Source organism: Notolepis coatsorum, assembly GCF_963971535.1.
Source record: "Notolepis coatsorum genome assembly, chromosome: 1".
Classification (NCBI taxonomy): domain Eukaryota; kingdom Metazoa; phylum Chordata; class Actinopteri; order Aulopiformes; family Paralepididae; genus Notolepis; species Notolepis coatsorum.
The window spans coordinates 26,662,260-26,677,813 of NC_140165.1; the positions used below are offsets into that span (position 1 = coordinate 26,662,260).

Here is a 15,554-nt window from a genome sequence, read left to right on the forward strand (position 1 = left end):
ACTTTGTCCCACAGCAACATTAAAATAGTTTAGATTTGTGTACATTGTTTATGTTAATAATGTATTGTATTAAGTGCCCATTTCATTATAATATTCAGATTTATCATAAATAATTGAACATGCACATGTATTTTATGTTCCGTTAAAGAGGGGTGGAGGTCGGGTCACATTTGAGCAAAATTTTACTTGAAAGTAACTTAATAGTTACTTTCTGAATTAACTAGTTACTTTTATAATTTGTAACTGAGTAAGTAATTTAGTAACTTTTTGGAAGAAGTAACTAGTTTGATTGATTGAATTGATTGAAAAGTTTATTAACAGATTGCAGAATGGGTACAGTACAGTACATCTCAATACATACAATTGTTAAGGGGATGCAGACCAGAGAAAGACTTTCGTCTTGTTTACATCAGGGTCCCCCATTTTCAATTCATCATAACTGTAACTAGTTACTTTTTTAAAGTAACTTGCCCAACACTGCATACTACTAGGTCTGATCATTTGCAGTTCAAATTTGTGTAACGATAGCTGGGATTCCACGTCATGCTGTGTGTGTGTGTGTGAGAGAGAGAGAAAGAGAGAGATAGAGGGGGATACTAATTAATTTCGCCGCGGGGGGCATAATCACCTGGGACAATATAATGGTAACTTGTTTCAAATGACAAGATATACATCTGTGATTATTATTGTACGGATCTGAATACGAGCGCGCGTGTGGGAGAGAGAGAGAGCGAGAGAGAGCGAGAGAGAGCGAGAGAGAGAGAGAGAGAGAGAGAGAGAGACCTGGGCGTGCATGTTTGTGTAGGCGCTATTGGAAACGTGGCTGCATTGACTGTGATCATATATTGATTGATGGCAATGGTGATAGTTGTACTCTACCTACTTTTTTTTTTTTTTATATTATTTTTTAGCATTTTTACAGCTTTTTTACAGGACCGACAGAGGAGAGGGCGTACGGGAGGAGAGGTGGGGAGGACATGCGACAAATAACGACGGGAGCTGGGATCGAACCTGGGTCGACCGCGTAGGTGCGCGAGGCACTATGGTATGCGCCACGAGGGCGCCCCTCTACCTACTTAAATATTCATACCTTGTGGTTTCGCCGAAGCTCTGACGTACACAGTAGGCTACCCAGTGTGTGGTTTCGCCAATGCGTGCACGCGTGTGTGTGTGTGTGTGTGACATTGTGATACCTCGGTACATGTTTGCAAAATGTTTGGTATAGCGCCCCCCCCTGGAGAAGAATTCACCAGCCGCCACTGGCATGCACTAACGGTTTCTTCTCTGGGATTCGCTCATAGCTAAGAGCAGGATTTACGAGCGCGGAAGAGCAGTCGTAAGTCGAACAGACTGGTGTGCACCGTGTTCTTATGGGCTTTATTTGGGAGAAATCATGGTGATTGCATTCACGTCGATTCTACAGACATCCTCGGAATTAAATAATTAAAATAATAATAAATACGACAATGTTTGTCTCATTAAAAATTACGTTTTACATTTACAGTCATGCCTACAGTCACAGTTATACCCAGTTTAATCACCTGTGCATTGTATGTTACTATTGCACTTTACTGTTACATTTGTATTCTGGTTAGATGCCAAACTTATTTTCGTTGTACTGTACTTGTGCTGTATGATGACAATACATTTAAATCGTATCTAATTTTGATCAGTTGTGCAAATCGCTTCCGCACTACCTGTTGAATACACAGATGCAATGCTGAGCCTCTCGCTTCCAGTATAAGGAGTTGTTGAATCAGTTTTGCACATGGTCCTTCGCCTTATAAGGAGCTGGCAGAGCATGTCTGTATGCAAATTCAGGTGTAAGAGGCCGTGCTTCCAGTTTAAGAATGAGTGATGTACTTCATTCAAGGAGTTCGCAGATGCTACCATTTTGGCAACTTAAGAGCACCTCTCCACGCATTCATGACTCCGGGTTTGTAGGTTTTCTCTTACGAACTTCCTATGAGGTTATTTACGAGGAAACTTACGGGAATGTTAGTGAATGAGGTCGAACAAGTCCACCAGATGATGTTTACCAAACTTAAGTTGTACTTTAGTAAATGTATTAAAAGTGTACTATATTCATAATATATATATATAAGTACATCTGAAGTACAACTTAAGTGGTTTAAATTGAACATAACTTTAGTACATCTTCTGAATACATAAAAAGTATACTTTTTTACTTGGGTTCTCAGCGCCCCCTCTCTCACCGTGTCCACGCCTCCCAGGAGGAGCTCTGTGATGCTGATGTAGACTTCCCCCAGGGACAGCTTGTCAGAGGACAGTAGGTAGGTCAGGTACATCCCCTCCACTGGCTGGCCCCTGCACACCTGCGCCTCCATCTGCGCCACCTTCCGGTCGATGAGGCGACGGGCTGCGCACAGACATGCGTTATTCTTTTTATTTTATTTATCCTTATGTAACCAGGAGGTCCCATTGAGATACGAGATCTCTTTTGCAAGGGAGACCTGGCCAAGCTAATAAAATTAAATATACAGTACATCACACAAAAACACAAGAGTATACATAACAACAAAAGTGCATGGCTGAAAGCACTACAGAAGATAAGCATGCAACGCGCACACACACACACACACACACACACATAAGATATTCCTTTATTGATCCCCTTGGGGGAAGTCAGGCATCATAGCAGCATGGGGGAGGGGAAGTACAGGTATGGTAATAGTAGAAGACATAAATACAGGAAATAAAATTATAGTACAGTAGAAAAGTTTAAATAGGCAGTGTAAACAATATAATTAACTCTGAATACACGCATAATGAGCAAGTAGACAGTGTAATCAAAGGTGCAGATGAGGGTCTGTATGCCCTCTATATAAATCAGTTGTATAAACATTACAATAAATAGGGTTCCAATAAACACTAGAATCTAAATATATACGATTGAAAAATATATGATTGAATGTGCGCATGATGTTTATAGTCTTAAAGGGAATACTTCTTAGTTTTGGAACCCTATTGCTTCTTGCACAATCCATGCCGTTTCCTCATTCTAGCTCCGGCTTGTTGGCCACAAACCAATGCAAAGTCAATGAGGTTGAACTCTTCTCTGTACAAGCTGAGACGATATGCCATTTGGAAGAATCGATAAATCGGGACAAAATTATCAATAAATATCGATTAAAAAAATTATTATAAAAAGAAAAGAAAAAATATATATATATTAAAGAATTCAATAAAAAATATTATTATTGGGGAGCTCCCGTAGCTCACCGCATATCTCGGCGCTATTTCTGCGTCGGGGAAAACCGTGCTCGTCACGGATCTGGGGTACACGAGTTCGATTCCCGGACCCGCCGTATTTTCTCAGAGTGTCTTCCCCTGCTCTACATCCCATTTCAACCTGTTTCTGTCGGTCATGCTTGACCAGAAAAGCGATAAACGCTAAAAAAATAAAGTTTAAAAAAATATATATATATTATTATCACACACACAAACTAACATCCAGGGTCCAGTGTCAGGATCTAGCAGTTTCTTTTGCTAATAATAAGAATATCCATATCTATAAATCGAACATATCTATCTTACTGTGTTGGCTCTGTATTCTATGTGTGCACACAGGGAATGCCTTCAAATTCCACACAACAGATGAGAGTCTGTGTTGAGTTTAGCTGTAATCCAACTATGTGGCCGATACCTATTTCTTTATTTGGTCTCGTGTCAGTCTTGTTTCCGATTCTATTCTGAAGAAGCAACGTCATTGGCTCAGTGATGACATGAAAGAAGCTTGATTCTACCTGCTCTTGGCAGAATGTAGAATGTCTGCCCTTGCAATGTTCAATTTCCTTGCAACGTCTCCTGTCTGTAAATTGTTTGATTCACTTTAGGGATGTCCCGATCACATTTTTTTTATCCCAATCCGATCCCGATCATGTGATTTTGAGTATCTACCGATACCGATCTTTCCCGATCCGATCTTTCACATTAGTAACCGATAAAAAAAATTAAATGTATATATATATATATATATTTTTTTTTTTTTTTTTTTTTTTTCTATTTTTCTCCCATCCCAATTTCGCCTCGCCAATTCTTCCTTCAATTCTCCCCTCCCCTGTCTCGAACGTTGCTAGACTATGCCTCCCACTGGTCGGCTGCAGTGAGGACCAAGCCTTGCATCACGTGTCCCCTCCGGTACACGAGGAGGCAGCTGTCGCATCTTTTCACCTGAACAGCGCAATCTCTCAGTGGCAAGGAGTAACGCGTGGGAGGCTCATGCTGCCCCCGATACTTCCTGATTCTGCTGTACAGGCGCACCAACCAACCTGTAGGAGTCGCTGTCCACAACGTCCAATCCCCACCCCTAACACTGCCAATTGTGTTAGTATGAACAACCAGCCACGCCAGTAGCAACGCAGAGAGCTGGGCTCGAACCCAGCATCTCCTGCGTTAGTGGCGAGCGCCTTGCCATTAGTAACCAATTTGACGCATTTTTGTCAGAAACTGGGGAAGCGAGACTGTTGCCTCAATAGTCCCTCGAGGGGCTCGAGGTGGCTCGAGCGCCGGTGGCTCACATTACATTCACCCTGAATGTTGACGTTATCCAGGTGAAAAGTTAACTTCATTCAAGCGAGGCATTGCAACCGGAGTAATCTAAAAACTCTGCCTCCAACCTGCTGCTTCATGAGAGCAATGGCGCCATCGTCTGTAAAAATCAGGTGACTGCAAGTTCTGCAACTAGTGGATGTCCCTCATTCTTGACATAAATCATTTGATGTATAATTAAATCAAAGGAAATGCGTTTGTTTTGGCAAAATTCTTCTGCTCTGTGTGACAATAAATAAATGAATGATGATATGCAATTTAAAACCAAAACTAAGGCCTCAGTATGAGTTTAAGACGTGAACATGGTCATGTTTGTTTTCTTTTTTTTATCCCGATCTTCTGAAAATCGGATCGGGACATCCCTAATTCACTTATTTGAATAAACCGTTGAAAGATGTTTCTACCTTTCATTATTGATAACCACAACAATTTGGATACTGAATATAGTCAGATATACGAGTCAATTTGGGTGAAAGCCCGACTGGACTATTTGACAATTTATACGTGAGGAATATTTCACAATTTGGATGAAATATCCCACACCAGCCAGGTTTGGCAAGGTTCTAAAGACAATGGAGACACTCACTGTGTGTCAGACAGGCCACAGCATGGCTAAACCCTGGCTAGTGGAGATAAGGCATTATACTTTACAATGGAGACTGATATGAAACTGCAGCCATGTTACAGTGTCACACATATCATAGCTAAGTAGCTAGCCAACGTCATGCTAACCATCTGCTAGAGCCTAGCGTAGTGCTAACCAAAAGTATTTCCAACTGAAAATAAACTAACCTGGCCAGCGCCGGTTAGTTGTTTATACTCAAAGGTGACTGGTGACTCCTTCTTGGGAAATGTATTCATAAATAAAGTGTAGAACTTCCTCATTTCAGCATTAAAAGGGATATTTCACTTTAGTAGAACTTGTCAAAAATCAGCAGTCGTACGGTACCTCCATGTCATCTACAAGTATGCTAGCAACCACTGCTGTCCCTGTCGTCTGCTGTCAACACCACCATTCCTTCCAGGTGTCAGGCTTCTCATTCACTTTGATACATTTTGAGGACCAAGTCTAAGGCTACGTTTAGACGAGCGTTTTGGGATGGAAGTCTGAACAGAAACCGCAAAAGTCGTCTTGCGGTTTCACTTTTAATTTTGCGTTTAGACGAGCGTTTTGGGGTGGAATTCTCCGTGCAGACGAGGCTGTAACAACTCGAGACAACGGAGCCCCGCTGTCACACGATTGGCGCATATGTCACATGACGTGCTGTGAAGACCCGCCCTACTCTGCCTCTGATTCGCAGAGTGTGGGTGGGGTGTGATTGGACCAAAGCAGAGTCACTCACAGACAGTGGGGGTCCAGTCATAATAGTTGTGATAGCCGCGGGACAGATTCTTGTGTATTTAAAAGTACTGCTAATGTAGCCTTCAGGTGATCGCCATGGATAGAATCAGACATGCTTTGTTTACGCTTCTAGGCTACTGGCGCATGCCTGTGATGTAAGCAGTAGGCGCGACGAGAGCCTTGACAACCCTTTCGTCATCGTTTTATGCGGTTTGACAGTTTAGACGAGAGCGCAAAGGTTTACCGTTTCTAGAAATTCCACCCTGGAAGGTGGTCTCACTTTTTTACGGTTTCACCCCGTAAAAACGCTGTTTCCGTATAAACGAAAGGCACATCTGAAAAAATATTTTTGCGGATTCACCTGCTAGCGTTTCCGTCTAAACGGGGCCTAAATATCATACAAACTGTAGGAGCCATTAATTATGTCTGTGTATTATGTCTAATCTGGTAGGTGAAATTATTTAACCAGGGGGCGGTTAAATAATTAGTAGTGGAATATCACTTCTGCGGTCTATTAGCACCCACTCCGGCCCTCCCCCACACACACAATTCCTGAAATATTTGGATAAAGCCACAAAGAAAACGTCAGAAAATACTACCAACAATACTGAAATACGGAAAATGTAAACAGTAAAAAAACAAAAAGCTAGTTCCAACTCTTTCCAGCCTACCTACATCGTAGAGGTCGTCCCAGGCCTGAACGAAGCGCTTCCAGAAGGGAAACACACTGCGGCTCCAGCGAGGTAAGAAGAGCACGGTCTCCGACAAGGTCAGCATGTCATCGACAGCGGAGATGAAGCGCAGGGTGTCTGTGGGGATCTCCTCCTCCAGGCACCCTAGTCTGGTCTCAAATAAGATGGTGGAGATACCTGCGTGGAACACAGAGAGAGTTAAAGTGGGAACACTGCTCCAAATTGACCAATCCCAAGCAGCGCCTACCTTGGCGACACCTTGACAACCACATTTAGCTTGTCCTGCATGCCATTCGGTCTACGTTTGTATGAGCTTGCAACACCAAGCCATTTTTCTATGATTATCTGCAGTAGAAGATGTTTAAAATATGTACTGTACCGGGGGGGGGCGGAGCTGAGCGATCATGGAGTAGACGTGTTTTCACATGAGCTCCCTTCTACCGTGCTGAATATACGTTTCTCCCCATTAGTCTTTATTTTATTTTTATTTGTTTTTTATCTGTTTGCTAGGTCGTCGTGTTTAGTATACATTCATCAACTTTTTTCGACTTTCTACGATGGCGGGGGTGGAAACCAGAGCCATGAAAGAATTAGGCACGACACCGACACCGCCGAGCATGGCCGTACCGTCTCCCGCTGTCGGGGAGTTAAGCGAAGCTGTGCTCTTGGTCATGACCAAGCTACACGCAGACTCTGAGACACGCATCGCTGAAGCACAGAAGAAAGTACACGCAGACTCTGAGGCACGCATCGCTGAAGCACAGAAGCAAGTGCTGGCGGATTTCTGTATCAGCCTCCGTCGTGAGATATCAGAAGAAATACGGCTGGCGGTAGTCCCGCTGACAGACAAGATGGAGACGATTCACGCTGCCTCATCGGCTAATGCTAACGAACTAGCCATGCTAACGACGGAGGTATCATCACAATGTGAGAAGATGGCGGGTCTTGAATCCGCCCTGCTGGCTAGGCAGGCTGAAGTCAACAAACTACAGTCGGCGATGGAGGAGATGCAGTCCCGGGATAGACGCCACAACGTCAGGATTGTTGGAGTACCGGAGACCAGCGGTGAAGGCCGTCTCTCTGAGACCATGCCCGAACTGCTGCAGAAGATACTAGGGACGGACGTCCTCCCCTCGCCTCCTATCTGTGAGTCGGCCTATAGAGCGGGCAAGTTTTCTCCCGGCGTGAACAAAGAACCGAGGCCCATCATAGTCAAGCTGAACAGACTCCAACAGAGAGAAATCATCATGCGGTCGGCTCGTACCAGAAGGGGTACTCTGAGGTTTGGCGATCACAAAGTGGCCATTTTCGAGGACTTTACACCGGAGGTTCAAGCTCAGAGAGCCGAGTACAAGGTGGTCCTGACTAAGCTATGGAGACTAGGCCTAAGGCCCACGTTATTCGCTCCCGCGAAACTATCTGTGTTGGAGAAGGTCGGTGGTCAGCGTTTGTTTTGGTCGTTGGCTAAAGCGAAGGAATATCTCGCGAAGACACCCGAGTCTGTTGCTTGATATCTATGGAGGGTGAGTGACTTGGCGGTTTGGGCCTATATACATTGATTAGGTCGACTATTCACAAACACTTGCTGTCATGCCCAGACATGCTAACTGTCCTCTGCCCATCCAACTAGCGGGGCTTCCCAATGACTTCTGTTACTTGCTAAAGCTGACCTCATGGTCGTACTTGTGTATCGCCTCTTTGGAAGCTAACGAGCTAGCTGAACAATGTACATAGTAGGCTAACGTGCTATCCGGATTCGTCACTAGCTTACGCGCTAGCCTCGGGCTAGCCAGCGGGCTTCGACTATGGTCTGCGCTGAGACATTCGTTAATGGTTACGTATTTTGGTTGCTGTTGCTGTTCAAAGGGACATTGGTTTGCACAGTTCAAGAGTGACCGAGTCCCTAACTAACTTCTGGTATGCTTTTTATTTTTATATCCAGGTTGTTTTGAGCTTTGGTGATCCAAAGTAGATGCCAAGGTCGGTTGAATATGCATAAACAATATTTGATAACAGGTTGGGTCGGGTATGGCTTGCACTTAATGGCTATATGGTTATATGGCTTGCACTCTAACCATTACCCTCTCTTCCTTTTTTTTTTTCTTTCCTATTGTCGCTGTTTTTATGTCATCTATATGCGCGATTTAAATGTGATCCGGTTCTACCTTGGACTAACTACTGACTCGCCTTAATTTTGTTTTGAATTTTCCGTGAGGCACTTATGCTATAACGTTGATACATTAATATGCAGACTCCAGGGTAGATGGTTACAGGTTGATGCTGAGTAATTGTATAATAATTAGTGTCGCTGTTTTAAGGGCAATTGAATGAGCAATTAACCTGTGACCCGAACCTGCCTTGGACTATCGGCTGGGATGCTTTAATTTAATTTTGTATTGAATTTTCCTATATGTTTTAATGGCATTTGAATGAGCAATTTAAATGTGATCCGGTTCTACCTTGGACTAACTACTGACTCGCCTTAATTTTGTTTTGAATTTTCCGTGAGGCACTTATGCTATAACGTTGATACATTAATATGCAGACTCCAGGGTAGATGGTTACAGGTTGATGCTGAGTAATTATATAATAATGGCTAATTTTTCCATGATAGCTGTCATGTTAGGGCCAAGGTTCATGTTGGCTCTCGAACGAATATACATAAATATGTGATAAAAGGCTGGGTCAAGTTTAACTTTGCTTGCACTTTAGCCATAACCCTCTTTTTCCTTTTCCTATTATTGTCGATTCTTACATAGGTTATGTCATGTCAGCCGTTGTGCCTGATCAGAGGGACTGCTTCAGGGGTGCACTTTAACCATAACCCCTTTTTTCCCTTTCTTATTTTTGTCATTGTTTAATTGACATTGTTCACACAATTTTGCACAATTAACCTGTGACCCGATCCTGCCTTAGACTATCGGCTGGGATGCTTTAATTTAATTTTGTTTTGAATTTTCCTGTACCCATTTGGGCCATAACATTGCGACGTTGAAGCGCAGATTCGGAAATAGATGGTTGCAGGTTGATGTGGAGTTATTATTTAATAATGGCTATTTTTACCATTATGGTTGTCTTATGTTAGGGCCAGTGCTCAGGTGGTTTTCGACCGATATCTTTATTGAATTTAATTTTTATTATTATTTGTGTTTATTGGACTAGTGGGGGTTTACTCAGGGGTTTAACTAGAGGGGGGTGGGAGTGGGAAGCGTCTTATTGATCCATGTCTCTAGTGGGAAGTGATAGGAAGATGACCATCCTCAGTGGGTGGGGCATAGGGTGGGGATTGGAGAGTGGGTATAGAGGAACTTATAGTAGGACGGGTGGGTTAGGGTTTAGAGTAGAAGGGGGGGGGGCTGTAGCTGGGGTGGTATTTTTATGTGTTCTATGTACTGTTGTCTTATATATGTGTAAGTGTTCCTCCTCTGAACTCCTGGGATTGACCGTCCGGGCCCGCCGGGATCGGCACCTCTGTACTCAGCCTGGCTGCACGGGTATGTTCTCTACGCACTTATACAAGCTCGACCATGGCTAAATTGAATATTTTAATTTGGAACGCAGGAGGGCTTAACGCCCCACACAAGCGTGCCAGTGTCCTTTGGCTATTGAAGAGGAGAAATATTGACCTTGCTCTCCTTAGTGAGACGCATTTAATGGTAGGTGACGTGTCAAGACTGGCAAATCGGCAATATCACGTTATCTCCTCATCCTCAGCCGATGATAAGACGAAAGGAGTAGTCATAGTTACAAGACGTAACCTTGATATCAAAATCTTGGATGTATGGTCGGACACGGAGGGAAGGATTACTATAGCAAAAGTTGAATTCTTGCATAGGAAGATGGCTATAATAGCATTGTATGCTCCTAACACATTTGATTCAGCGTTCTATAATACAATCACGAAGAATATGTTGGAACTTAATGGATACGCTCTCATTGTGGGTGGCGATTTTAATGCGTGCTGGGATGCGGAGATGGATAGGTCCGGGCCCTCTGAAACGAGCGACCAGAAACGGGCCTCTAAGGCCCTCAGGATGTGGGCCAAAGACACGGGGCTCACAGACCTCTGGCGCTTATGCAACCCCACCCTCAGAGATTACTCTCACCTGTCAGCCAGACACAAAAGCTTCTCTCGAATTGACTATGCATTCGCGTCCCCTAATATGTTTGATAGTTTCGATGTCTCATTGGTTCCCTTGGCTCTCTCAGACCACAAGGGGATTTTCCTTACGGCAACCTTTGGCAGGCTCTCCGCAAGAGCTCCCAGATGGCGTTTTAATTCGACCTTGCTAAAGAACGATGACTTCTGTTCTGAGTTCAGGAGTAAACTAGCTGAATTTTTGCAGATCAACGTTGGCACGGTAGAAGACCCTAGGGTCCTGTGGAACGCATTGAAAGGATTCATCAGGGGTCATGTCACACTATTTGCCTCCAATTTGCGAAAATCCCGGTCAAAAAAGCTAGAAGGACTGGAATCATTATATGCGGACCTATACGCATCCTTGCAAACTGACTATAATGAACGACTAAACACACAACGTAAGATAGTCAAAAAAGAAATAAACTCCATACTTAAACAACAGTCTGAGTTCTTAATACATAGGACAAGACAAAATTACTATTTTCACGGCTCCAGACCTAGCCATCTATTGGCAATGAAAATACGCTCAAATGATCATTTCTCAGATATCCCCTCGATTAGGACGAGCCAGGGTGCAGTCACTACTGATTCGAAAAAGATCAATGACACTTTTAAAGAGTTTTACTCACAGTTATATAGCTCAGAGGGTAATCTGGATGACTCTAGATTTGAATCGTTCATTGGCGGGCTTGAGATACCCCACATTTCTGAGGAAGAGGCCAAGGAACTGGGGAGACCGATTACTCTCGTAGAATTGAGGGAGACTATTGTTGAAATGCAGAGGGGTAAGGCGCCAGGCTGGGATGGTATTCCACCCGAAGTGTATTTAGCTTTCTGGGACCAACTGGGTCCATTGATGCTCGATATGATCAATTACGCTATCGAACAAGGGGAGTTCTCAAGAGATGTCAATATGGCGTTGATTTCTTTACTTCTCAAAAAGGACAAAGATCCCAATGATTGTGGTAGCTATAGACCCTTGAGTCTTCTCGGGGCCGATTTAAAGGTGTTTGCCAAGGTGCTGGCCCGTCGCCTGCAGAGATTTATGTCTGTATTGGTACACTGCGATCAAACTGGTTTTATCCCGGGGCGTCTGGCTGCAGATAATCTTAGGAGGCTGTTGCATGTAATCGATAACAGTAAAGACAATACAACTCCATCCACAGTTCTGTCTTTGGATGCCATGAAGGCGTTTGACAGACTTGAGTGGTCATACCTGTGGAAGGTACTTGAGGTCATGGGTCTTGGAAAGAGTTTTATTCATATGATTAAAGTCCTGTATGCCTCGCCGTCTGCGATGATACTGACAGGCAAAAACTGTTCCACACTCTTTCCAGTCTCCAGATCTTCTAGACAGGGTTGCCCTCTGAGCCCGGGACTGTTCGCGCTTTCCCTCGAACCTTTGGCTCAATTTATTAGGCAATCGGAGGACATCGTCCCCATAATGGTCAACAATACTCCACACAAAATTGCTCTCTATGCGGATGACCTGCTGATTTTCATGGACGACCCCTCCCGGTCGGCCACAAAATTATTGAGGATAATCGACGACTTTGGTAAATTGTCAGGTTTTAAGATTAACTGGAACAAATCAGCCTGCCTACCTCTTAATGAGCTGGCCAAGGCGATACGACTACCAGCTGATATCCCCATAGTAGAACATTTTAAATACCTGGGCATAGAGATATTCCCCACGCTGAACCAAACTACTAAGTACAACTTCACGGGTACTTATGATAAAATACGCCAGGATCTAGACAGGTGGTCGTCCCTTCCTAACTCCTTACAAGCCCGGGCTTCCATAATCAAAATGAACATCCTGCCTAGGATAAATTTTATTAGCTCAATGCTCCCCCTGCCCCCTCCAATAGACCACTGGCGCAAGGTACAATCGATGGTATCTAAGTTTGTCTGGAATAACAAACGCCCGAGAATCAAAAGGGCTACTACTCAACGTAGGAAACAAGATGGGGGCCTCGCAATCCCTGATTTTAAACTTTATTTCTGGTCCTTTTCACTGAGACCTCTGATGTGCTGGCTAGACCCTGTAGAGGCTGTATCGTGGCGCTCCTTAGAAGCGGCGGCGGTGTCTCCGCTAAGATTGCAGGATGTAGTGTACTCCACTGTCTCTATTGCGAAATGCCGGCTGAGGTATGGACCGATCATAACTCACGTGATCCAAACGTGGCGTAATGTACAGAGGTCGTGTGGGGTTAAATGCCCTTGGCACCTGGACTCTCCAATTTTTAATAACCAGCAATTACTTGTTGGACACAAGCCGGTTAATATTCCTCAATGGCAAAGGAGGGGAGTGCATACTCTGGAGGATATTTATGATAAGAACGGCCTCCGTGCGTTTCAGGACTTAAGAGAATTTTATGATCTTCCCGGCGAGTCCTTCTTTCTTTACCTTCAACTAAGGTCAGCACTGAGGGCGCATGGCGTACCGTGGGCTCAAGCTTTGCAACCACACCCCTTCCTCAGGCTCATAGTGGACAGAACGACATCCAGAGGGTTTGTCTCAGACTTTTATACGCTCTTAATTCAATCCACGTATAAAAATTTATCATTGGATACAATCTGGCGTGTGGATATCCCGGAGTTGGACCCCGAGTTTGACTGGGATGATGTTTGGGCAAATGTGGCATTATCTTCCCGCAACCCCAATCACCAGCAAATTAATTTTAATTATATTCATAGGACCTATCTTACACCTAGGAAGCTATTTGCTATGGGACTGATAACCGACTCTCGGTGCACTTTGTGCTCTCAAAAGGCCACTGGCACTTATATGCATATGTATTGGGATTGCCCACCAGTGGCCCGTTTCTGGAGGTCAATAACGGACAAACTTTCAGATCTGTGTGGCTTAACTATCCCATTCACAGCTGTTACGCTACTCCTGAACGATATAACGACACTACCCGCGTCCGTACAACTGAAAAGGGTTGTCCTAGCGGGCGTCACAGCAGCGAAGAAGCTTATAGCAATGAGATGGAAGGAGCCTGAGAAGCTGACAATGATCAACTGGTCCCTAACTCTATTGGATGTGATTTATCTTGAGATATCCACGGCTCGGGTGATTGGGGTAGGGCAGGCTGGCATTGACCTGTGGTTCGCAGCAGCTGAGAAGGTAAAGACCGCCGTGTGCGGCTGAGCGGGGTTGGGGCGCTTGATCGGGGGGGTCCGGCGGTCTCTGGGGAGGGGGAGGAGGAAATGTCTTGTCTGTCTTGGTTTTTGTCTTGTCCTTCTTAACTTTGGCTGGGGGGATTTTAGGGGGGGTTGGTATTTAGCTATTCTGCGCTATATGTCAATTCACATGCCATCTCCCCAAGGGACTAATATTGGCAGACTGATTGACCTGTCAACCAACTTGGAAGAGGAATTTCTTTCTTCTTACACTTTACCGTCTGCGAGTTTGGCAGTCTTGAACATGTGTAAGGGACCTAGGCTATCTACAGTAAATCTGCGACAACACTCTCATAAACAATCTTTTAAGTCACTCCACTTTGTAAAGGTGGGGAAAGGTTGCCATGTCTTGAAGACCCCTTTTTGTTATTGAAGTAGCCACCTATATTTGATAGGTTGGACGCTGTTTCTTTTTCTTTTTGTCTTATAATTTATTATTCTGTATTATTATTATTGTTTGTTATTCTCCTGTGAAGTTATGTTTTTTGTTACTGTGGTTATTGTATTGTCCTGTTTCATGTAATTAATAATAAAAAAAATTTGATCAAAAAAAAAAAATATGTACTGTACCTGTACAGTGGCCACCTGCAAAAGCAAGTTAGAGGGTGCTGTTTTTATCCTTTCCCTAAACCAAAAAAACGAATTTGCTCAAATGTCCGCATTGGATTTATGTGGAGGATGGATCTCGTATGGGAAGAGCTCAAAATCAGATGAAAACAAACACAAGATCTAATGTTATGTCTGCTCAAAGGTCGGTCATTTAATTTACTGTAGCGTTAATAGTTGCTATATCGATCCATTAGACCGTTAGACTATAATGGTAGCCAATTACTCACGTCAGTATTGCATACATGGAAAAAAGGAGTAACAAGAGGGGAGGATGTTATTAGGGGAGGTATAGAGTTTTTGTATGTAATTTTTTTCTAGTTCCGTGATGTCATTCACCGTAGGCACCGGTGACTGTGGAAGAGAAGACTTATAACTCCCCACCTTCAAAGCCAAACTTGTAGAGCTCGACGGCGAGGTCCGACACCGTGGTCCGGTCCTGGCTGCGGAGGCGGAGGAGCTCGATGCGCCGGAGCAGGTCGCCCACCACCTGGTGGATGATGGGGGCGTAGAGCGAGACCTCCCGGGGCTTCAGCATCTTGGGATTGAGGGCGCTGCGGATGCGGTGCCACTCGGGTCCCTTACTGGTTAACGGGGACACAAGAGGAGAAGCTGTGAACAGGGAGCACTCAGCAGGACGAGTACACCAAAAGGAACATGCCAACATCACAGTCTTCTCCAGAATCAGACAATAAGATAGATACCGATTTCCTCTCTGTGCGTTCAGTAGAACGCTATCAGGACTGTAAGATAGCCTAGCTTAGCACAAATTAATGAAAGTGGATACAGGCCAAAAACACCTCTCCCTGAGTTTTAAGCTGGGCTGGTGGAGCTAGACAGAGAGCGAATTGGTATCTTATCTTCTTGTCTGACTCTGGAGAAGACAGTAAGCTAATTTCCCATAACGTTGGCACCTTCCTTCCTTTAATCTTAACATGGGGAAAGTAGTGAAGGGTCTACAAGGGAATGATCATGTGTCAAATCACACGCATTGCACACAAACACAGACACA

General features: G+C 44.2%; 1 protein-coding gene across 2 annotated transcripts in view; it reads right to left on the reverse strand.

Annotated features, from left to right (window-relative positions):
* The window catches only part of cyp27a2 (cytochrome P450 family 27 subfamily A member 2), a 69,669-nt gene that overhangs the window by 21,422 nt on the left and 32,693 nt on the right, over window positions 1-15,554 (reverse strand). The window contains exons 3-5 of one of the 2 annotated variants that reach the window (XM_084317227.1): window positions 14,927-15,126; window positions 6,586-6,783; window positions 2,217-2,380 (exon numbers count right to left, since the gene is read on the reverse strand). In XM_084317227.1, coding sequence (XP_084173353.1) covers window positions 2,217-2,380; window positions 6,586-6,783; window positions 14,927-15,126 — 562 coding nt within the window. The remainder of the gene's footprint in view (window positions 1-2,216; window positions 2,381-6,585; window positions 6,784-14,926; window positions 15,127-15,554) is intronic. The other variant, XM_084317228.1, reaches the window with a different exon arrangement.